Genomic DNA, 23,614 nt, shown 5'->3' with positions numbered 1-23,614 from the left:
GGGACTGAGGAAAAGTGTCTGAGAGTGACAGTGAGGCAGAACCTAAATTCTCTGGGAACAAGGAGTGAACCAGGGATGGCAAATGACTATGAGTACAGTCTGATGATCATGAAAAACAAAGGTGGGGGTATTTAGTGAGGAGGAATAGTCAGCAAGTGGCACTCCAAAGGTAAGAAACACATTACTGAAGAAACAGGCATGAAACAAAAGCCTGCAGGAGAGAGTCCATGTTCAGTTAGAGAAGTGGTTCTCAAACTTCAGTGTATTAGAATCACCTGGAGGGCTTGTTCAACTACAGATCGCTGAGCCCCACGTTTTGATTTAGTTAAGATGAAGTCTGAGAATTTGCATTCCTACAGTGATCCCAGATAATGCTGATGTACTGATACAGCTGGTCTGGAGGCACTTCCAGAACGACTCAAGAATAAAAAGGGAAAAAACAAGCGAAAAGGTTTATTATATAGGGAATGTTGTTCAGGACTGATCAGGAACCCTAGAAAATACAATGAAAACATTACAGAGGTTGGAGAGGAGTAAGAGATGAGTACAGGCAAGGGGTTCTCACAAAGTGAGGATTTACTTAAAGGCAAAAAAAAGTTACATGCAATATATCATGCATGTAGTTAACAGAAGTAAACTCTGCAAGAAGTTGAGAAGCCAAACAATCTTTTACTAAAGAATAATGCATAATATAAGAATCAGTTATAAGCTGATATCTTCTCTACTGACTTTTTCATCAACCTACAAAAAGGTTATTGAGTATTTACAACATGACAGGCCCCCTACAGACTGAGCAAAGGTTAGTGTTAAGTTGGTTCAACAAAAACACTGATAACCATAACATAGCTCTCAATAAGGGCTGCTCAAGTATTTACAGGAAAACCTCAAGTAAGCCCTATTCTTTAATGTAAAAGGATATGTTAATAAAACTTAATTTCTTTTAATAGACAAAGATAATTAACTGACCAGTTTTATTAGTTAAAGGCAGTTGTTGAAAGAGTTAATGTGTATTTGACAGAAGTAAATTTTTATTTACTATTTTCATTCTCTCTTCAAAATGGAATATTTCCCATAGGTCTTAAAGGTATTACATAATATTAAAAAGAAACAGAAAATACTGAAAAGTCTGAAGAAAATGAAAAAAACAAACCTGTAATCCCATCACCTAAACGCAGCCACTAGAGGCAATTGTGTATTTCTGATGTATCTTTCCAAAAATACATATTGAATATATGAAATATAGACATATCTATATATATATATATATATGATCTTTTAGGAAATGCATACTGTTTAGTATATACACACTAATTTCTTGATTAAAAATAGGTATAGTTGAAAAGGTATAACTGTTACTTGCATTCTGGCTGTTTCATGAAGGCATCACTACCATTTTAGCCACTAGATAATCATGTTTTTAAAATGGCTGATAGTTTAAGATACTTCAAAAATTATTATATTGATTAAAAAACGAATGGACTTCTCTTTCTAGAGTACAAATATTGAATTTTTACTTTAGATTACATCATAATAACTTAGTGTGTCTGAGCCATGTTACATGTGAATCCAAAACTTTAAAATACATGAAGCTGACACATAAATTTATACATAAGTGCAACTTGAGAACGATGAAACAAAAAGTACTTTAGATTTAAATTTGAAAAGACTATAAGTAAAAGTTAAAACATTCATTGCTGTCACACATATTAATAGATGTTCCTATAGAAACTTACATAATGTTAATTCTTTAAACTAAATTTCAATATAAATTTTGAATATAGAATCAGCAGAGTATCTTATTTAGCCTGACACTCAAAGAAACCAAATATCATTTGTTAGAGGTTGTAAATATTTTTGAAGGCAGACAAATACTTGTTTTAAAAGTTAAAAACTCAACAAGAAGTATGTTTTCTTATATACTCTTATATATTTTTCATTTTTAAATATGGAGCTCTTAGGGACTTGGATTGCTTACAGAGTCTGTGATACATAGTAGACAATTATTTGTAAAATGAGTCACACCTGGAAATTTATTTTTAGGGATCCAAAATTATAAAATTTCCTGTAGTTATAGTTATGTAATTTAAAAATGAACATACAGCTATTAAAAAATATAAGTGAAAATTGTTTAATCATATTAATGCAGTCAAAATACAATATAAGATATTTTGGTGTCTGAAAGCAAACATACCATATACATTTATATCTTTTTTATATCATTCATTTTAAGCTGATGGTTAATTAAAAGTTAATCAAAGTTGTTTTCAAACATTGTCATGATGTCTCTTTGAAGAGTCATATCAATGGTACTGGCCATCTGTAGAAGAAAGGAAAATTTAAATGTTACATAAAAAATTTATGCCTTCATTACAACTATATAAAAATGATAATGCATTCAAGATGGCGGCATGAGAGGTGAGATGGAGAATTCCTCCGAAAACCACAGACAGTATGAAAATGTAGTTAATTGATACAACCTTAAAACAACAAGAAAGGCTGAACCAGACTGCACACAGACCTTACGAACAGAGCAGACCTCAAGAAACAGGGTAATGTAGGAAAGCCTTAATCAGGTGGGACCCAAGCCCTTCCTTGACCCCAGCTCACCATCAGGAGGAAGAGAAACAGCAGGGGAGGGGGTGGAAGCCTGGGAGTGCTGAACACCCAGACCTGGAGGTCTGCTTTGGGAGCAGAAACCTATACTGTGTGGTGCTCTGGATGCTGGGGAGCTCAGACAGGTGGAGTGCAGATTATGGCCATTTGTGGAGGAGGGAATCCACACCCAGCCGCTCTGGAAGAAGGGAAAGGCAGGCAGTCTGAGAGGCTTCCTAGCAGTGAGAGGTCTGCTGGAGGAGTGGGGTTTTCACGGAGCTTGCTACGCGGGGGAGGGGAGAGCTGGACAAGGTTGTCTGGGTGCACTCAGCCCAGCTAGTTGGGAACTTTGAGGAGCTTCAGGGGCCCCATCCCCCTGGCTGTCTACTCAGCTCCAAGGCCCCTCACTGTGACATGCAGCCTGCTGCGCCTTCCTCCTAGCCTGCCAACACTGGTTCACAAACCTGCAGTCACTGTGCTGGCATCAGGCCAGCCAGAGGGAGGCCCTGCCAACAACAGCTAGAGAAGCAAAGCACAGAGGCTTACACCTGTGTGCTTGGCCCACTGGCTCTGACACTGGAGACAGGTACTGCAGACGGGAATCAGGAAATAGATCTTTTCTTACACAGGCACCAGCTCCCCTCTCTAATGACCCCCAACCTCACTCTAGGGACTGAGCAGCTCCAGAGACTGGAGCTTCTGGGCACTAGTGGGCACCACATAGAAATAGGAAATGTCAAAAGAATATAGGTCAGACCAAAATCTCACAAACCCCAGAAAAAGGCCCAAATGAAACTGAACTCACCAATCTGCCTGATGGAGAGTTCAAAATAAAAATCATAAACATGCTTATGGAGGTACAGAAAAATATTCAAGAACTCAGTAACGAATTTAAGTCAGAAATTCAATCATTAAGAAATTCCATATCTGAAATGAAACATACAATGGAGAGATTTAAAAGCAGATTAGATGTAGTAGAAGAGATGGTAAATGGAATAGAAATTACAGAAGAGGAATACAAAGAAGCTGTGACACAGAGAAAAAAGAATCTCTAAGAATGAAAGAATATTGAGAAAATTGTGTGATGAATCCAAATGGAAGAATATTTGTATTATAGGAGTACCTGAAGAAGAAGAAGAGAGAAAAAGGGATAGAAAGTGTCATTGAGGAGGTAATTGCTGAAAACTTCCCCAATCTGGGGAAGGAGATAGTCTCTCAAGCCATGGAGGTGCACAGATGTCCCAACACAAGGGATGCAAGGAAGACAACACCAAGAAATAAAATAATTAAAATGGCAAAGATCAAGGATAAAGACAGACTTTTAGAAGCAGCTAGAGAGAGAAAAAAGATCACATATAAAGGAAAATCCATCAGGCTATCATCAGACTTCTCAACAGAAACCTTACAGGCCAGAAGGGAGTGGCAAGATATATTTAATGCAATGAAGCAGAAGGGCCTTGAACCAAGAATACTATGCCTGGCAAGGTTATCATTTAAATTTGAAGGAGGGATTAAACAATTTTCAGATAAGAAAAAGTTGAGAGAATTTACCTCCCACAAACCACTTCTACAGTGCATTTTGGAGGGACTCCTATAGACGGAAGTGCTCCTAAGGCTGAATAGATGTCACCCAAGGGATAGACAAAGAGTACATAATATGATTAATAACATACAAAGAATGGAGGAGGAAGAGAAAGGAGGGGGAATAAAGAAGACCCTTTAGGTTGGGTTTGTAATAACAGAGTTAGACTGTTAGATACTAAAGAAATTACCCTTGAACCTTTGGTAACCACGAATCTAAAGCCTGCAATGGCAGTAAGTACATACTTATCAATAATCACCCTAAATGTAAATGGACTGAATGCACCAATCAAAAGACATAAAGTCACTGAATGGATTAAAAAATAAGACCCATCTATATGATGCCTATAAGAGACTCACTTCAAACCCAAAGACATACACAGACTGAAAGTAAAGGGATGGAAAAAGATACTTCATGCAGTTAACGGAGAAAAAAGCAGGAGTTGCAGTACTTGTAACAGACACAATAGACTTCAAAACAAAGTAACAAGAGACAAAGAAGGACATTACATAATGATAAAAGGGTCAGTCCAACAAGAGGATATAACTGTTATAAATATCTATGCACCCAACACAGGATCACCTACATGTGTGAAAAAAATACTAACAGAATTAAAGTGGGAAATAGAATGCAATGCATTCACTTTAGGAGACTTCAACACACCACCCACTCCAAATGACAGATCAACTGGACAGAAAATAAGTAAGGAGACACAGGCACTGAACAACCTATTAGAACAGATGGACCCAATGGATATCTACAGAACACTCCATCCATAAGCACCAGGATACACATTCTTCTCAAGTGCACATGGAACATTTTTGAGAATAAATCATATACTAGGCCACAAAAAGAACCTCAGTAAGTTCAGAAGGATTGAAATTGTACCAAGCAGCTTCTCTGATCACAAAGTTATGAAACTAGAAATAAATTACACAAAGAAAATGAAAAATCCCACAAACACATGGAGGCTTAATAACATGTTCCTAAATAATCAATGGATCAATGACCAAATAAAAACAGAGATCAAGCAATATATAGAGACAAATGACAACAATGATTCAACAACACAAAATCTGTGGGACGCAGCGAAGGTTATGCTAAAAGGGAAATATATTTCAATACAGCCTTACCTCAGGAAAGAAGAACAATCCCAAATGAACAGTCTAAAATCACAATTAATGAAACTAGAAAAGGAAGAACAAATGAGGCCCAAAGTCAGTAGAAGGAGGGACATAATAAATATTAGAGCAGAAATAAATAAAATTGAGAAAAATAAAACAATAGAATTAATGAAAGCAGAAGCTGGTTCTTCGAGAAAATAAACAAAAAAATAAACCCCTAGCCAGACTTATCTAGAAAACAGGAGAGTCTACACACACATAAGCAGAATCAGAAATGAGAAAGGAAAAATCACTACAGACACCACAGAAATACAAAGAATTATGAGAATACTATGAAAAATTATATGCTAACAAGCTGGATAACCTAGAAGAAATGGACAATTTTCTAGAAAAGTACAACCTTCCAAGGCTGACCCAGAAAGAAAGAGAAAATCTGAATAGATGAATTACCAGCAAAGAAATTGAATTGGTAATCAAAAACGTTCCTAAGAACAAAATCCTTTGACCAGATGGTTTCACTGCTGAATTTTATCAAACATTTAGTGAAGACCTAATACCCATCCTCCTTAAAGTTTTTCAAAAAGTAGAAGAGGAGGGAATACTCCCAAACTCATTCTACAAGGCCAACATCACTCTAATACCAAAAGCAGGCAAAGACACCAGACCAATATCCCTGATGAACATAGATGCAAAAATGCTCAACAAAATATTAGCAGACTGAATTCAAAAGTACACCGAAAAGATCTTCTATCATGATCAAGTGGGATTCATCCCAGGGATGCAAGGATGGTACAACATTCGAAAATCCACCAACATCATCCACTACATCAACAAAAAGGACAAAAACCATATGATCATCTCCATAGATGCTGAAAAAGCATTTGACAAAATTCAACATCCATTCATGATAAAAACTCTCTCAACAAAATGGGTATAGAGCACAAGTACCTCAACATAATAAAGGCCATATGACAAACCCACAGCCAACATTATACTTAACAGCAAGAAGCTGAAAGCTAGTCCTTTAAGATCTGGAATAAGACAAGGATGCCCATTCTCCCCACTTTTATTCAACATAGTTCTGGAGGTCCTAGCCATGGCAATCAGACAACACAAAGAAATAAAAGGCATCCAGATAGGCAAGGAAGTCAAACTGTCCCTGTTTGCAGATGACATGATATTGTACATAAAACACCCTGAAGAATCCACTCCAAAACTACTAGATCTAATATCTCAGTTCAGCAAAGTTGTGGGATACAAAATTAATACACAGAAATCTGTTGTATTCCTATACAGTAACGATGAACTAGCAGAAAGTGGGGAAAACAATTCCATTCACAATTGCATCAAAAAGAATAAAATACTTAGGAATAAGGGGCTCTCTTATCCCCTCCTGGCATGAGCCAGGAGCTCTATTCTCTTGCTTTATTTCTAAATAAAAGCCTCTGCCCTTGCTCTCCTACCTTGAGTGTTTGTGAAGCTCATTCTTCGGCTTCATGAACAAGAACCTCGGCATCATCTTTGGGAGCTCATCCGGGATAGCTTCAGAGGTGAGTATTGGCATCCAAGCCTGCCTTTTCTTTCACTGTCCTTATAGATGGAAGCCGTCTATGGCACACAGCATTGGGCGCTTGTCAGCCACTTACATGGGACTAGCCCAGCTGTCGATCTCAAAGTCTGGAGTGACAAGTTCCCCTGCATCTTCCTCAGTGGTTCCCCCGTTTCTCCTGGGAGCTGGGAAAGTCAGCTGAGTGGAGGCCAGGATTCCCTTTCAGAGGCATCTCCTTAGATGTGAGGGATTGAAGAAGGCTGTGGGCACCTGATAGAGTCTAGGCTGAGGCTACACTTCAGCGGCTTCTCAAAGGCCCGTGTGTCTGGAAGCAGACCCCGACACCCTGACCAGGTATCTGGGAGGAGTTTCTCTCTTTCTGTCTCTCTAACTTCCAGCCTGCTTCTTCAGGCCACCCTGGCCTCTGATTGAGGCAGGGGGTGTTTCTAACTCTCTTCTAACTTCATCAATTTCATGGAACCCGATGCTCACCATGGCAAGGTAGGAGATCCAAGCTTTGCTCTTATTCCTAACTAAATGCTGTTCTTTTAATCTCATAAAAATGTGTCTGGGCACCCGTTAGCCACTTAAAGACAATTAGCGTCAGCTACCAGTCTTAGGTCTCAGGTGAAAAGTTTCCCGGTGTCTGTTACTCCTTGATCCCCCACCTCCGGATGGATGGGAATGTCGGGGAGTGGCTGATCCAATTCCTACTTTCCTCTCCTAATCTGCGGACCCTGAGGGTAGACTGGACTAGAAGACCATGGTCCTTCAATCTCGGCTCTGGCCGATTGATCCCATGGCACTGGGTGAACCTCTGGCTAGGCTGCTCCCTATGCGAGAGTCGCAGATGACCCCCAACCTCTTGTTTCACAGATCAGATTTGTTATAGCGGGTGACTGGCTAACTCCCAGGCAGTGGCATAAACTGGTGTTTGAGTATAGACAACCCCCTCCATAACTGTACATGTAAATGGCCTTGTTTAAATTCTAGCCATGGCTCTATTCTATTGATCTCTCTTCCTTGGAGGCAGTCTTCCTGGGGCTAGGCATTTCCTTATCTGCAGCCCAAGTATACTGTGCTAAAGCCTGTGCAGAGAAACTAGGTCTGGATCAGGACTTCTGGAAGGTGTAATGTAAGAGCATACTGGTGAGGTCCTGACTAGATCCAGAGCTCTGAAGCAACTCTTGCTTAGTGTGGGAAGGTAGGAGGGAAATCAAGGCAAGGTACAGGCCATGCTGGTAAGGAGTGGTTAATTCTAGTAGGCCAGAAGAGGGGGTGACTAACCACTGTCACGTAGGCTCCAAGGCAAGGGGATGCCCTCACAGAGAGAGAGGCTGATCAGGTGCCAGACACTCGTCTTTCCCTCTCTTTCAGATGGGAGCATCCTCTTCAAGTCTAAAGCCATGCACGCCTCTGGCTTGCATTCTAAAGAACTGGGAGCAATTTTGATCCCCAGACCCTGAAAAAGAAGTGTCTTTTCTTCTGCACACAAGCCTGGCCTCAATAGAAACTCTCTAATGGAGAGGCTTGGTCCCTGAGAGAAGTATACAATATAATAAGGTTATACAGCTAAATTTATTTTAATGCAAGGAAGGGAAATAGTCAAAATTCCTGTGGACTACTATGAGACTAGTTTTCTAAATTTTTTTGGTGAAAATCTATTCTACTTATTGGGTTCATTATCTAACTAAATACTGCACCCCTCACTGCATCCCCTCTCAGCATGAAGCAGCCAGAGTGGTCATCGCCCCCTTTCCCTAGCAGCAGCTAGGGTTTCCATCTGTAGATGGGGGAATGAGACAGGGACCGTGGGTGTAGTTAGAGTAGGGTGAGGGCCTCTGGGAAAAGCAGGGTGGAATATTTACAGTCAGAGCAAAGTAACAATGGGCAAAGAAATCTCTACTGAAACTCTATGCTAAGCATTATGCAAAGTCAAGGTCACACTAACTCTCTAGGGAAAGATACCTAAGAATATAGACATCTTCAGTGAGATCAGTTAAAGGTCAAAAGGCCAGAAGCAACTTGGCCTGGAATGTTTGAGTGTTCTGCAAGGGTATCAGCATAACCCGTGACTCCGCTGTCAGCCCTAGCAATCAGACTATGACCTAGCCCACCTTGAGGACAGGGCAGGTGGTACAAGTCCACTCCCCTAAGCCTTTTTTTGATGTTTTCAAAAAATCCTCAACTGCCTATAAACCCCCTAGACAACGCACCACTACGGGCTCTCTTGTCCCCTCCTGGAGTGAGCCATGAGCTCTATTCTCTCACTTTATTTCTAAATAAAAGCCCTGCCCTTGCTCTCCTAAAACAAACATACAAACAAACAAACAAACAAACAAACTTAGGAATAAACCTAACCAAGGAAGCAAAAGACCTATACCCTGAAAATTACAGGACACTCTGAAGAGAAATTAAAGAGGACACTAATAAATGGAAATTCATCCCATGCTCTTGGCTAGGAAGAATTAATATTGTCAAAATGGCCATCCTGCCTAAAGCAATCTAGAGATTCAATGCAATCTGTATCAAAATATTTACAGCATTCTTCAATGAACTAGAGCAAATAGTTCTAAAATTCATATGGAATGACAAAAGACCCTGAATAGCCAAAGCAGTCTGGAGGAGGAAGAATAAAGCAGGCAGAATTACTCTCCCTGACTTCAAGCTCTACTCCAAGGCCACAGTAATCAAGAAAATTTGGTATTGGCACAAGAACAGACCAGAGTGGAACAGAAAAGAGAGTCCAGATATACACTCAAGCATATATGGTCAATTAATATATGATAAAGGAGCCATGGATAGCCAATGGGGAAATGACAGCCTCTTCAACAGTTGGTATTGGCAAAACTGGACAGCAACATGCAAGAGAATGAAAATGGATACTGTCTAACCCTGTACACAAAAGTAAACTCAAAATGGATCAAAGACCTGAATGTAAGTCATGAAACCATAAAACTCTTAGAAAAAAATATTGGCAAAAATCTCTTGGACATAAACATGAGCAACTTCTTCATGAACATATCTCCCTGGGAAAGGGTAACAAAAGCAAAAATGAACAAATGGGACTATATCAAACTAAAAAGCTTCTGTACAGCAAAGGATATCATCAGTAGAACAAAAAGACATCCTACAGTATGGGAGAATATATTCATAAATAACATATCCGCTAAGGGGTTGACATCCAAATTATATAAAGAGCTCACACACCTCAACAAACAAGAAGCAAATAAGCCAATAAAAAAATGGGCAGAGGAGCTGAACAGACACTTCTCCAAAGAAGAAATTCAGATGGCCAACAGGCACATGAAAAGATGCTCCACATCGCTAATCATCAGAGAAATGCAAATTAAAACCACAATGAGATATCACCTCACACCAGTAAGGATCGCCACCATCCAAAAGACAAACAACAACAAATGTTGGTGAGGATGTGGAGAAAGGGAACCCTCTTACACTGCTGGTGGGAATGTAAATTAGTTCAACCATTGTGGAAGGCAGTATGGAGATTCCTCAAAAAGCTCAAAAGAGAAATACTATTTTACGCAGGAATTCCACTCCCAGGAATTTACCCTAAGAATGCAGCAGCCCAGTTTTAAAAAGACATATGCACTCCTATGTTTATTGCAGCACTATTTACAATAGCCAAGAAGTGGAAGCAACCTAAGTGTCTATCAGTAGATGAATGGATAAAGAAGATGTGATACATATACACAATGGAATATTATTCTGCCACAAAAAGAAAACAAATCCTATCATTTGCAACAACATGGATGGAGCTAGAGGGTATTATGCTCAGTGAAATAAGCCAGGCAGAGAAAGACAAGTATCAAATGATTTCACTTATCTGTGGAGTATAAGATCAAAGAAAAAACTGAAAGAACGAAACAGCAGCAGACTCACAGAACCCAAGAATGGACTAACAGTTAGCACGGGGAAAGGGATGGGGGAGGGTGGGTGGGAAGAGAGGGATAAGGGGGAAAATGGGGCATTATGATTAGCACACATAATGTAGGTGGGGGGACACGGGAAGGGCAGTATATACAGAGAAGCCAAGTAATGATTCTATAGCATCTTACTACGCTGATGGACAGTGACTGTACCGGTGTATGTGGGGAACTTGATAATGGGGGGAGTCTAGTAACCATAATGTTGTTCAAGTAATTGTACATTAATGATACGAAAATAAAAAAATTTTAAAAAATGATAATGCAACAGTTAAAACAGATCATACAAAAATAATGCAATTTATTTAACATGAGTCTGTAATTTTTATTTCTGTTAAATACCATCTGATTTTTGTTTAAATATTGTTCATGTGTTAAAAATTAAAATTTAAAGAACATTGAGAACACATTTAACAGCTCTCTTTCCGAGAGAGAAACTTAGTGTTGACTCATTAATAAGAACATGAAATGCAATTACCTTATTTTATGTATCCTTGTAACCAACATAGTGCTGGGCATAAAATTATTTTCTGAATGAACCAATATGTTGCCTATTTGAGAAAACTATAATACGTAATGTCGATGCTATGGGCTTTCCATGATTCTGCCACATGCTAATTGTACAACCTAAAGCAAATCACTTAGTCAAGTTTTTCTTATATATATTCATGAAGTTCAAACCAGATTATATAACACTCAGCACAATGTTTATTAAATGCTAAAAATAGCCATTAAAAATAAGCTTTAAAAAAGCTAATTAAGACAAAGAAACAAATGTTTACAATAGTCTGAAGTCATCTCTAAATGCCCTGTGTTGCAAAGTTAGATGTTCTTTGTCATATGAGAAAGCACAGTAACTATGAAAGTTCAAAACCAGTTTTTCTTAAAATCAGTAAACAGTAACAGCCCAGAGTGGTAGGTAAATGGGCCAATTTGTGATCAGTTGGTTGACTTCCTGGATGGTAATCAGTATGTTCATTGGTTATGTGGGAGAAGATTTGGAATTGTAACTTATCTACCAAAAGTGTATTATGTTACATGTGACTCTTATGAACTACAAAAGAATGCCCTAGAGATTAAAATGATGGACTCTTGAAACTTAGTCCAGGCTACTTTCCTAATGACAGCTCTTAGGATCCTAACTGTCTAGCTGGTAGGTCCTCAGAGTTCTTAACACTCCAGTATGAGAGTTAAATATGATGTCACAGACTAAATGTCATGTGATAGGATTGTAAACATCTAGATATACTGCAAAATTCCAAGAAAATGTGGTGAAACCTGTTTTTATTTAAAGGTACTCTTAGATTCTCTTCCAACTTGACTAAAATCTGTGCTTGTGAAATAATTATTGATGCAGAACTGGTATTCTATGAAACATTAGATACCATAACTAATGCTCTGCAGCTGACACCATAACCTGGCTGTTCTTTTCTCAGTGGTCCTAATATACACTTCAATCATTCAAATTTAAGATAAAGAACTTGGTCAAGGGGACTGGCAGGAGGTGAACTCTTGGGAACTCTGCTAGGTATCAAGTTATTGCAGCTTTTTAGAGTATCTGTCAAGTAGCAGTAACAAGAATTTGGGCTGTGAAGAATGATAGAAGACAGATCCAAGGTCCAAGGTCAAGTTGTTAATTACCAAGCTGCAAGATGGGGCATTATTAGGCATGTTTCAGTGAGTTCCAGGTCTAGTCAAGTTCCAGAAAGGTGCTTAGGATATTAGAAATTACATCAAGTTACCTAACTCAGTTGTTAGGTGGCAAGTAGGTTGCTGAGAAATCACTTATGGGTACTGATGTCAGGTCCTTATGAGTACCAACAGGAAAAAGTCCTTAGTCACTGAAGAAAGACTTCTAGTAAAGTGCTAATGAAATTTTAATAGAGCTCCTATAAACCATAAAAAGACAACAAAAAATTTTGCTGTTTAAATTTATTATAATTAAAATTTAAAATAGCAATATAGCTACCTGCTATTATATCTGATTGTACAGATAAAGAACATTTCTATCATTGTAGAAAGTTCTGTAAGACAACACTGCTCTGAAGTTTACCATGCTACATGTGACGATGTTACTGGTAAGTGGTTTGTTTCTTAATATTATAAACAAGAAGCTGACAAAACTTTTATACCTTGTTTCCTAGTAAATTCACTGGTATTAATCAATACTACAGCCAACACCTATAGCTTTTTTCTTCTCTAACTAACGTTCATGTATGTACTATGAATTTACGAGTCTTTCTCAGGATTATAATATATCCAGCACCCAATAAGGTAAAATTCACAACATCTGTCATCAGTAATTAGGAGGTAAGCAAAAAAGAAGAAAAACATTTCCATAAAGAAACAATCAACAAAACTGAAACCAACCTGAAACTGACAGAGATGTCAGAATTGGCAGAGAAACCCATTAAAAGTTGTAACAGTATTCTACTTGCTTAAAAGTTTAATAGAGATACAAAACACAAGACCAAACCAAACTTCTAAAGATGACAGCTACAATGTCTAAGATGAAAAACACACTGGATGGCATTTACAGCAGATTCAACATTTAATAAAACATTGGTGAACTTATCTAAAATGAAAATAGTGAAAAAAATTAAGAGTATAAATGAACTGTGGGACAAGTTAAAGTGGCCTAATATTTGAGTAACTGGAGTTGCAGAATGGAGACAAAGAGGAAACTGAAAAAATATAAAGAACTAATAGTCAAAATCTTTCTAAGCTTTATAAAAACTAAAAGCACACATCTTCAATAAGCTCAGCAAAGCACAAGAACCATGAAGGAAACTGATGAAAACCCAGTGATAAATAAAACTGTTACAAGTGGACAGAGGCCCATCAGTAGATGAATGGATAAAGAAGATGTAGTACATATACACAGTGGAATATTATTCAGCCATAAAAAAGGAAATCCTGCTATTTGCAGCAACATGGATGGATCTAGTGGTATTATACTTACTGAAATAAGCCAAGCAGAGAAAGATAAATCCCATATGATTTCACTTATTTTCAGAATATAAAAAAGTAAAACAGAAGGAACAAAACAGCTGCAGACTCATAGACACTGAGAAGGGACTAGTGGTTACCAAGGGAGAGGGGCTGAGGTGAGGGAGGGAAATAAAGGGGCAAAATAATACCCAATCACAACATAAGCTGGTCACAGGGACAGTAGTACAGCATGGAGAATATAGTCAATGATCTGTAATATCTATCTATGTTGATAGGTGGTAACCATACTAGAGGAGTTAAGGAGTTAATAATATAGGTAACTGTTGAAACACTGTGCTGCATTTTTGAAAACAATATAAAATTTTTATATAAATAATGCTTCAATTAAAAAAAGTGGACAGAGGAAAGATATGTTTTATAGGCAGAAACAAAGACATCAAATTTCTCATTGGCTAAATGGTGTTGGGAAAGTTGGACAGTTACATGCAAAAGAATAAAACTGGATCAATGTCTTATGCTATACACAAAATCAACTCTAAATAAATTAAAGACCTAAACATAAGACCTGTAACCATAAAACTCCTAAAAGAAAACATAGGCAGTAAGCTCTAATATCATCATAAGTAATTTTTTTCTGGATAGGTCTCCCCAGGACAGGTAAACAAAGCAAAATAAACAAGTGGGACTACATCAAACTAAAATGCTTCTACACAGTGAAGGAAATCATCAAGAAAATGAAAAGGCAACCTACTGAATGGGGGAGGTTATTTGCAAATGACAAACCAGATAAGGGGCCAATACCAAAATGTACAAAAAGCTCATACAACTCAACACCAGAAAAACCAAATGTCCTGATTAAAAAAATGAGTAGAGGACCTGAGTAGACATTTTTCCAAAAGAAACTCTGGGTAAAATTGTAACATTTCCAGAATATCTCACCTGGCTTGGTGCATTTGCATATCCTCAGGGGTGGAGAGAAGTTCATCTCCATGTCAAGGGGTAATTACCTGGACAACTGAGGGCATGTCTGAACCTGAGAGGGTAAGGGGAGGGGTTTGCTTGCTTGCTGGCTTGCTTCTTCTGGAGCAGAGGAGAGAGACGGCCCTGGACTGCAGTTTGTAAGCAATAAATGGGTTTTAAATTTTATTTCTCTCTTTGACTGATTTCGGTTTTTAGAGGTATTTTGCCCCTGGATTTCCTCTTCCCAGACTTACAGAGACATACAGATGGCCAACAGATGCATGAGGAGATGCTCAACATCACTAATCTACAAGGAATGCAAATCAAAATTATAATGAGGTACCACCTCCCACCAGCCAGATTGGCTACTAATCAAAGGACAAGAAATAACAAATGCTGGTGAGGATATGGAGAAAAGAGAAACCCCATGCACTACTGAGTGTAAACTGGTGCAGTCACTATGGAAAACAACATGGAGGTTTCTCAAAAAATTAGAAATACCTTATGACCCAGGTAATTCCATTTCTGGGAATTTATCAAAAAAAACCCCAGAAAATCACTAATTCAAGAAATAATGCACACCCATGTGTTTTCAGCAGCATTATTTACAAGAGCCATGATATAGAAGCCACCTATGTGTTTACTGAGAGATGAATGGGTAAAGAAGATGCGATACAGACACACAATGGAATATTACTCAGCCATAAAAATATTGTCATTTGCAACAACATGGATGGACCTAAAGGGCATTATGCTCAGTGAAATAAGTCAGACAGAGAAAGACAACCATATAATTTCACTTATATGTGGAATCTAAAAAACAAAACAAAACAAAACAAATAGATTCATAAATAAGGAGAACAAACTTGTGGTTGCCATGGGAGAGAGGAGTACAGGGGTGGGCAAAATAGGTGAAGGGGAAGAGGTGGACAAACTTCCAATTATAAATAAGTAAGTCACAGGGATGAGAAAAACAGCATAGGGAATGTAATCAATAATATTGTAACATCTTTGTATGGTGACAGATGGCTTCTGTATTTATCATGGTGAGCATTTTGAAATGTATGCAATTGCTGAATCACTATTTTGTATACCTGAACCCAATCTAATATTGCATATCAACTGTACTTCAGTTTAAAAAGAATATAAAAACATTTAAAATAATTTCTCATTGTAAACAAAGCAAGAAAACAGTGAAAGAACATCTTTAAAGTACTGAAAGACAAACACTATTTAGAATTATAAATCCAGCAAAATATTTAAAAAATGAAGACAAGTTGAAAATATGTCCACACAGAAATGTGCACACAAATATTCATAGCAACTTTCTTATAATTGCTATGATTATTATAAACTGCCACAATTTGGACACCACCTAAGATGTCTATCAATAGATGAGTGGATAAACTGTGGTACATCTGTACAGCAGAATACTATTCAGCACTAAAAATACATACATTATTGAGCTACAAAAAGACTTAAGAGAAGCCTTAAAATGCGTATTACTAATGAACGAACACAATCTGAAAAAACTATATATGTATAATTCCAACTATGTGACATTCTGGAAAAGGCAAAACTTCAGAGACTATAACAAGATCCATGGTTGGCAAGAATTGAGGAGATTCAAGGGACTTCCTTAGAAAGTGAATTATTCTGATGGTACTATAATGGTTGTTATACATCATTATACCTTTGCCAAAACACATAAACAATACAAAGAATGAACCCTAATATAAACTATGAAATTTGCTTGATAAAATAAGGTTGACAATGTGTCAAAGTTAGTTCATGGATTGTATAACAAATGTATCACACTAACGTGAGTTGTTGATCATAGGGGAGGTTGTATGTTGATGGAGGTAGGGGAGGAGTATGTGAGAACTATTTATACTTTCACCTCAATTTTACTGTGAATCTAAAACACTCTAAAAAATAAAGCCTATTACTGAAAAAGAAGGCCAAATAAAGATATTTTAAGATGTACAAAAGTGGAAAGAATTCATCACCAGCTGACCCACACTACAAGAAATATTAAAAGGAAGTCATTTAGGGAAAATAAATTATACCATTTGGAAATCCAGTCTAACTAGATTAGAAATCTGGTCTAAGAAAACTAGAAATGGTATGTACAAGATTTCTTTCTTAACATTTAAAACTTTTAAAGAGATAATTTGACTACTTAAATATTAGCATAAAGTCTGGGAAGAGAGAAATGGAAGTACACTATTGTTAAGGCTATTAATGGTGTAACTAAAAGGCAGACTCTGACAAGCTACAGTATATACTATAAACCCTAAAGCAACCATTAAAATAAGAGAACAGAGATTAGTGATAATAATCAAATAAAGGAAATAAAATGACATCATAAAAATATTTGACTAATCTAGAATAATGCAGAAAAAAGAAAAGATAACAAAGACAAACAAATGAGCTAGCAAGATGATGGACTCATACTTAACTGTATCAATAATCATATTGAAGGTAATTGGTCTAAACATTTCTATAAAAGGCAGAGATTAGATTAAAAAAGCAAGGCCTCACTACATGTTGCCTACAAGAAACTTACTTTAAATATTAAAAACAGAGTAAAAGTAAAAGGATGGAAAAGTTTTTATATACCATGGCAACACTAGTCATAAAAAAGGTTAAGTGGAGAGGCAGAGCCAAGATGGTAGCGTGAGTAGAGCAGCAGAAATCTCCTCCCAAAACCATATGTATCTATGAAAATATAACAAGGACAACTCTTCCTAGAAAAAAGACCAGAGGACACAGGACAACATCCAGACCACATCTACACCTGCGAGAACCCAGCGCCTCTCAAAGGGGGTAAGATAAAAGCCTGGCCTGGTGGGACCCAAGAGGCCCCCCGCCACCTCCCGGCAGGAGGAGAGGAGTCAGAGCAGGAGGGAGAGGGAGCCCAAGACTGCTGAAAACCCAGCCCCAGCCATCAGGACCAGAGTGCAGACATAGTGCATGCACGGGGCCCTGGATAGTAGGGAGACAGGGCAGCAAGAACAGTGAGCAGGTACTGGAGGCCGGTGCCGGAGGACAAAAGAAAAGCGAGCAGCCATTTTTGTTGTTGTTGTTGTTGTTTTGTTGTGGTGAGTGCTTTTTGGAAGTCTTAAAGGGACAGGGACCCCAATACTAGGGAAACAGGGCAGCAAGACTGGTGAGCGGGTGCCTGAGGCTGGCACAGGAGAATGAAGAAAAATGAGCGACCATTTTTTTTGTTTTGCTTTGTTTTGTTTTTGTGGTCATTGTTTTGTTTCGGTGGGTGCTTTTTGGAAGTCTTAAAGGAGCAGGGCGGGACACTTAGTCCAGAGGTAGGGAATCTGGGGATCTCTGGGCACTCTAATCCCCTGGGCTGCACAGAACACGGAGGCCCCTAACGGAGATAAATAGCCTCCTGGCCACACACCTCCAATGCGACTCCACAACTTTGGAGCAACAGCCCGAGCCAGGCTACGCCCACAGCAACAGCGGAGACAAACTCCATAGCAGCCCGGCAGGAAGCAGAAGCCCGGTCTGCGCGCAGCTACCCAGCACAAGCCACTAGAGGTCACTGTTCTCCCAGGAGAGGAAGGCCACAAACCAAAAAGAAGGGATGTTCTTCCAGCTGTCACTCGTCCAACTCTGCAAACTATTCCCATCACCATGAAAAGACAAAAATTACAGTTAAACCAAGATAACAGAGACACCAGAGAAGGAGACAGACCTAACCAGTCTTTCTGACAAAGAATTCAAAATAAAAATCATAAACATGCTGACAGAGATGCAGAGAAATACGTAAGAGAAATGGGATGAAGTCCGGAGGGAGATCACAGATGCCATAAAGGAGATCACAGAAATGACACAAACTCTGGAAGAATTTATAAGCAGAATGGATAAGATGCAAGAGGACATTAATGAAACTGAAACCAGAGAACAGGAACGCATAGAAGCAGACATAGAGAGAGATAAAAGGATCTCCAGGAATGAAACAATATTAAGAGAACTGTGTGACCAATTCAAAAGGAACAATATCCATATTATAGGGGTACCAGAAGAAGAAGAGAAAGGAAAGGGGATGGAAAGTATCTCAGAAGAAATAATTGCTGAAAACTTCCCGAAACTGGGAGAGGAAATAATCGAACAGACCACGGAAATACACAGAACCCCCAACAGAAAGGATCCAAGGAGGGTAACACTAAGACACATAATAATTAAAATGGCAAAGATCAAGGACAAGGAAAGAGTTTTAAAGGCAGTTAGAGAGAAAAAGGTCACCTATAAAGGAAAACCCATCAGGCTAACATCAGACTTCTTGACAGAAACCCTACAGGCCAGAAGAGAATGGCATGATATATTTAATGCAATGAAACAGAAGGGCCTTGAACCAAGGATACTGTATCCAGCACGACTATCATTTAAATATGATGGCGGGATTAAACAATTCCCAGACAAGCAAAAGCTGAGGGAATTTGCTTCCCACAAACCACCTCTACAGGGCATCTTACAGGGACTGGTCTAGATGGGAGCACTCCTAGAAAGAGCACAGAACAAAACATACAACATATGAAGAATGGAGGAGGAGGAATAAGAAGGGAGAGGAGAAAAGAATCTCCAGACAGTGTATATAATGGCTCAATAAGCGAGCTAAGTTAGGCAGTAAGATACTAAAGAGGCTAACCTTGAACATTTGGTAACCACGAATTTAAAGCCTGCAATGGCAATACATACATATCTTTCAATAGTCACCCTAAACGTAAATGGACTGAATGCACCAATCAAAAGACACACAGTAACAGAATGGATAAAAAAGCAAGACCCATCTATATGCTGCTTACAAGAAACTCACCTCAAACCCAAAGACATGTACAGACTAAAAGTCAAGGGATGGAAAAACATATTTCAGGCAAACAACAGCGAGAAGAAAGAAGGGGTTGCAGTACTAATATCAGACAAAATAGACTTCAAAACAAAGAAAGTAACAATAGATAAAGAAGGACACTACATAATGGAAAAAGGCTCTGTCCAACAAGAGGACATAACCATTCTAAATATATATGCACCCAACACAGGAGCACCAGCATATGAAACAAATACTAACAGAACTAAATGGGGAAATAGACTGCAATGCATTCATTTTAGGAGATTTCAACACACCACTCACCCCAAAGGATAGATCCACCGGGCAGAAAATAAGTAAGGACACGGAAGCACTGAACAACACAGTAGAGCAGATGGACCTAATAGACATCTATAGAACTCTACATCCAAAAGCAACAGGATATACATTCTTCTCAAGTGCAAATGGAACATTCTCCAGAGTAGACCACATACTAGCCCACAAAAAGAGCCTCAGCAAAATCCAAAATATTGAAATTCTACCAACCAATTTTTCAGACCACAAAGGTATAAAACCAGAAATAAATTCTACAAAGAAAACAAAAAGGCTCACAAACACATGGAGGCTTAACAACATCTCCTAAATAATCAATGAATCAATGAACAAATTAAAATAGAGATCAAAGAATGATAACAACAACACAAAGCCCCAACTTCTGTGGGATGCAGTAAAAGCAGTCTTAAGAGGAAAGTATATAGCGATCCAGGCACACTTGAAGAAGCAAGAACAGTCTCAAATGAATAGTCGAACATCACAATTATCGCAATTGGAAAAAGAAGAACAAATGAGGCCTAAAGTCAGCAGAAGGAGGAACATAATAAAGATCAGAGAAGAAATAAACAAAATTGAGAAGAATTAAACAATAGCAAAAATCAATGAAACCAAGAGCTGGTTCTTTGAGAAAATAAACAAAATAGATAAGCCTCTAGCCAAACTTATTAAGAGAAAAAGAGAATCAACACAAATCAACAGAATCAGAAACGAGAACGGAAAAATCACTACAGACTCCACAGAAATACAAAGAATTATTAAAGACTACTATGAAAACCTATATGCCAACAAGCTGGAAAACCTAGAAGAAATGGACAACTTCCTAGAAAAATACAACCTTCCAAGACTGACCAAGGAAGAAACACAAAAGTTAAACAAACCAATTATGAGCAAAGAAATTGAAACGGTAATCAAAAAACTACCCAAGAACAAAACACCTGGGCCGGATGGATTTACCTCAGAATTTTATCAGACACACAGAGGTGACATAATACCCATTCTCCTTAAAGTTTTCCAAAAAATAGAAGAGGAGGGAATACTCCCAAACTCATTCTATGAAGCCTACATCACTCTAATACCAAAACCAGGCAAAGACCCAACCAAAAAAGAAAATTACAGACCAATATCCTTGATGAATGTAGATGCAAAAATACTCAATAAAATATTAGCAAACTGAATTCAAAAGTATATCAAAAGGATCATACACCAAGACCAGGTGGGATTCATCCCAGGGATGCAAGGATGGTACAACAATCGAAAATCCATCAACATCATCCACCACATCAACAAAAAGAAAGACAAAAACCACATTATCATCTCCATAGATGCTGAAAAAGCATTTGACAAAATTCAACATCCAGTCATGATAAAAACTCTCAGCAAAATGGGAATAGAGGGCAAGTACCTCAACATAATAAAGGCCATATATCATAAACCCACAGCCAACATTATACTGAACAGTGAGAAGCTGAAAGCTTTTCCTCTGAGATTGGGAACTTGACAGGGATGCCCACTCTCCCCACTGCTATTCAACACAGTACTGGAGGTCCTAGCCAGGCAATTAGACAAAACAAAGAAATATAAGGAATCCAGACTGGTAAAAAAGAAGTCAAAGTGTCACTATTTGCAGATGACATGATATTGTACATAAAAAACCCTAAAGACTCCACTCCAAAACTACTAGAACTAATATTGGAACACAGCAAAGTTGCAGGATACAAAATTAACACACAGAAATCTGTGGCTTTCCAATACACTAACAATGAACGAATGGAAAGAGAAATCAGGAAAACAATTCCATTCACAGTTGCATCAAAAAGAATAAAATACCTAGGAATAAATCTAACCAAAGAAGTGAATGACCTATACTCTGAAAACTACAAGTCACTCTTAAGAGAAATTAAAGGGGACACTAACAGATGCATACGCATCCCATGCTCATGGCTAGGAAGAATTAATATCATCAAAATGGCCATCCTGCCCAAAGCAATATACAGATTTGATACGATCCCTATCAAATTACCAGCAACATTCTTCAATGAACTGGAACAAATAATTCAAAAATTCATATGGAAACACCAAAGACCCCGAATAGCCAAAGCAATCCTGAGAAAGAAGAATAAAGTAGGGGGGAATCTCACTCCCCAACTTAAAGCTCTACTATAAAGCCATAGTAATCAAGACAATTTGGCACAATTGTCTTGGCACAAGACAGAGCCACAGATGAGTGGAACAGACTAGAGACTCCAGACATTAACCCAAACATATATGGTCAATTAATATTTGATAAAGGAGCCATGGACATACAATGGCGAAATGACAGTCTCTTCATCAGATGGTGCTGGCAAAACTGGACAGCTACATGTAGGAGAATGAAACTGGAACATTGTCTAACCCCATACACAAAAGTAAATTCAAAATGGACCAAAGACCTGAATGTAAGTCATGAAACCATTCAACTCGTGGAAAAAAACATAGGCAAAAACCTCTTAGACATAAACATGAGTGACCTCTTCTTGAACATATCTCCCCGGGCAAGGAAAACAACAGCAAAAATGAACAAGTGGGACTATATTAAGCTGAAAAGCTTCTGTACAGCAAAAGACACCATCAACAGAACAAAAAGGAACCCTACAGTATGGGAGAATATATTTGTAAATGACAGATCCAATAAAGGCTTGACGTCCAAAATATACAAAGAGCTCACATGCCTCAACAAACAAAAATCAAATAATCCAATTAAAAAATGGCCAGAGGAACTGAACAGACAGTTCTCCAAAAAAGAAATACAGATGGCCAAGAGACACATGAAAAGATGCTCCACATCGCTAATTATCAGAGAAATGCAAATTAAAACTACAATGAGGTATCACCTCACACCAGTAAGGATGGCTGCCATCCAAAAGACAAGCAACAACAAATGTTGGCGAGGCTGTGGAGAAAGGGGAACCCTCCTACACTGCTGGTGGGAATGTAAATTAGTTCAACCATTGTGGAAAGCAGTATGGAGGCCCATCAAAATGCTCAAAACAGACTTACCATTTGACCCAGGAATTCCACTCATAGGAATTTACCCTAAGAACGCAGCATTCAAGTTTGAGAAAGACAGATGCACCCCTATGTTTATTGCAGCACTATTTACAATAGCCAAGAATTGGAAGCAACCTAAATGTCCATCGGTAGATGAATGGATAAAGAAGATGTGGTACACATACACAATGGAATACTACTCAGCCATAAGAAGAGGGCAAATCCTACCATTTGCAGCGACATGGATGGAGCTGGAGGGTATTATGCTCAGTGAAATAAGCCAAGCAGAGAAAGAGAAATACCAAATGATTTCACTCATCTGTGGAGTATAAGAACAAAGGAAAAACTGAAGGAACAAAACAGACCAATATCCCTGATGAATGTAGATGTGGAATCACAGAACCCAAGAATGGACTAACAGGTACCAAAGCGAAAGGGACTGGGGAGGATGGGTGGGTAGGGAGGGATAAGGGGAGGGGGAAGAAGAAGAGGGGTATAAAGATTAGCATGCATGGGGGTGGTGGGAGAAAGGGGAGGGCTGTACAACACAGAGAAGACAAGTAATGATTCTACAACATTTTGCTATGCTGATGGACAGTGACTGTAAAGGGGTTTATAGGGGGGACCTGGTATAGGGGAGAGCCTAGTAAACATAATATTCTTCATGTAAGTGTAGATTAAAGATAACAAAAAAAAAAAAGAAAGAAAAGGTGGATG

The 23,614-nt window shown here is 38.3% G+C and overlaps 1 protein-coding gene across 2 annotated transcripts in view; it reads right to left on the bottom strand.

The window, feature by feature from the left end:
- Positions 1 to 1,332: 1,332 nt before the first annotated feature.
- The window catches only part of BRDT (bromodomain testis associated), a 75,662-nt gene continuing 53,380 nt past the window's right edge, over positions 1,333 to 23,614 (bottom strand). Inside the window, exon 17 of one of the 2 annotated variants that reach the window (XM_073234269.1) lies at positions 1,333 to 2,317. In XM_073234269.1, the coding sequence (XP_073090370.1) occupies positions 2,249 to 2,317 (69 nt within the window). In that variant the 3' untranslated portion in view covers positions 1,333 to 2,248. The remainder of the gene's footprint in view (positions 2,318 to 23,614) is intronic. The other variant, XM_073234268.1, reaches the window with a different exon arrangement.

The sequence above is a fragment of the Manis javanica genome, chromosome 4, assembly GCF_040802235.1.
Source record: "Manis javanica isolate MJ-LG chromosome 4, MJ_LKY, whole genome shotgun sequence".
Classification (NCBI taxonomy): Eukaryota; Metazoa; Chordata; class Mammalia; order Pholidota; family Manidae; genus Manis; species Manis javanica.
The sequence above is the reverse complement of the archived record's forward strand: the minus strand, read 5'-3'. Positions and strand labels throughout refer to the sequence as shown.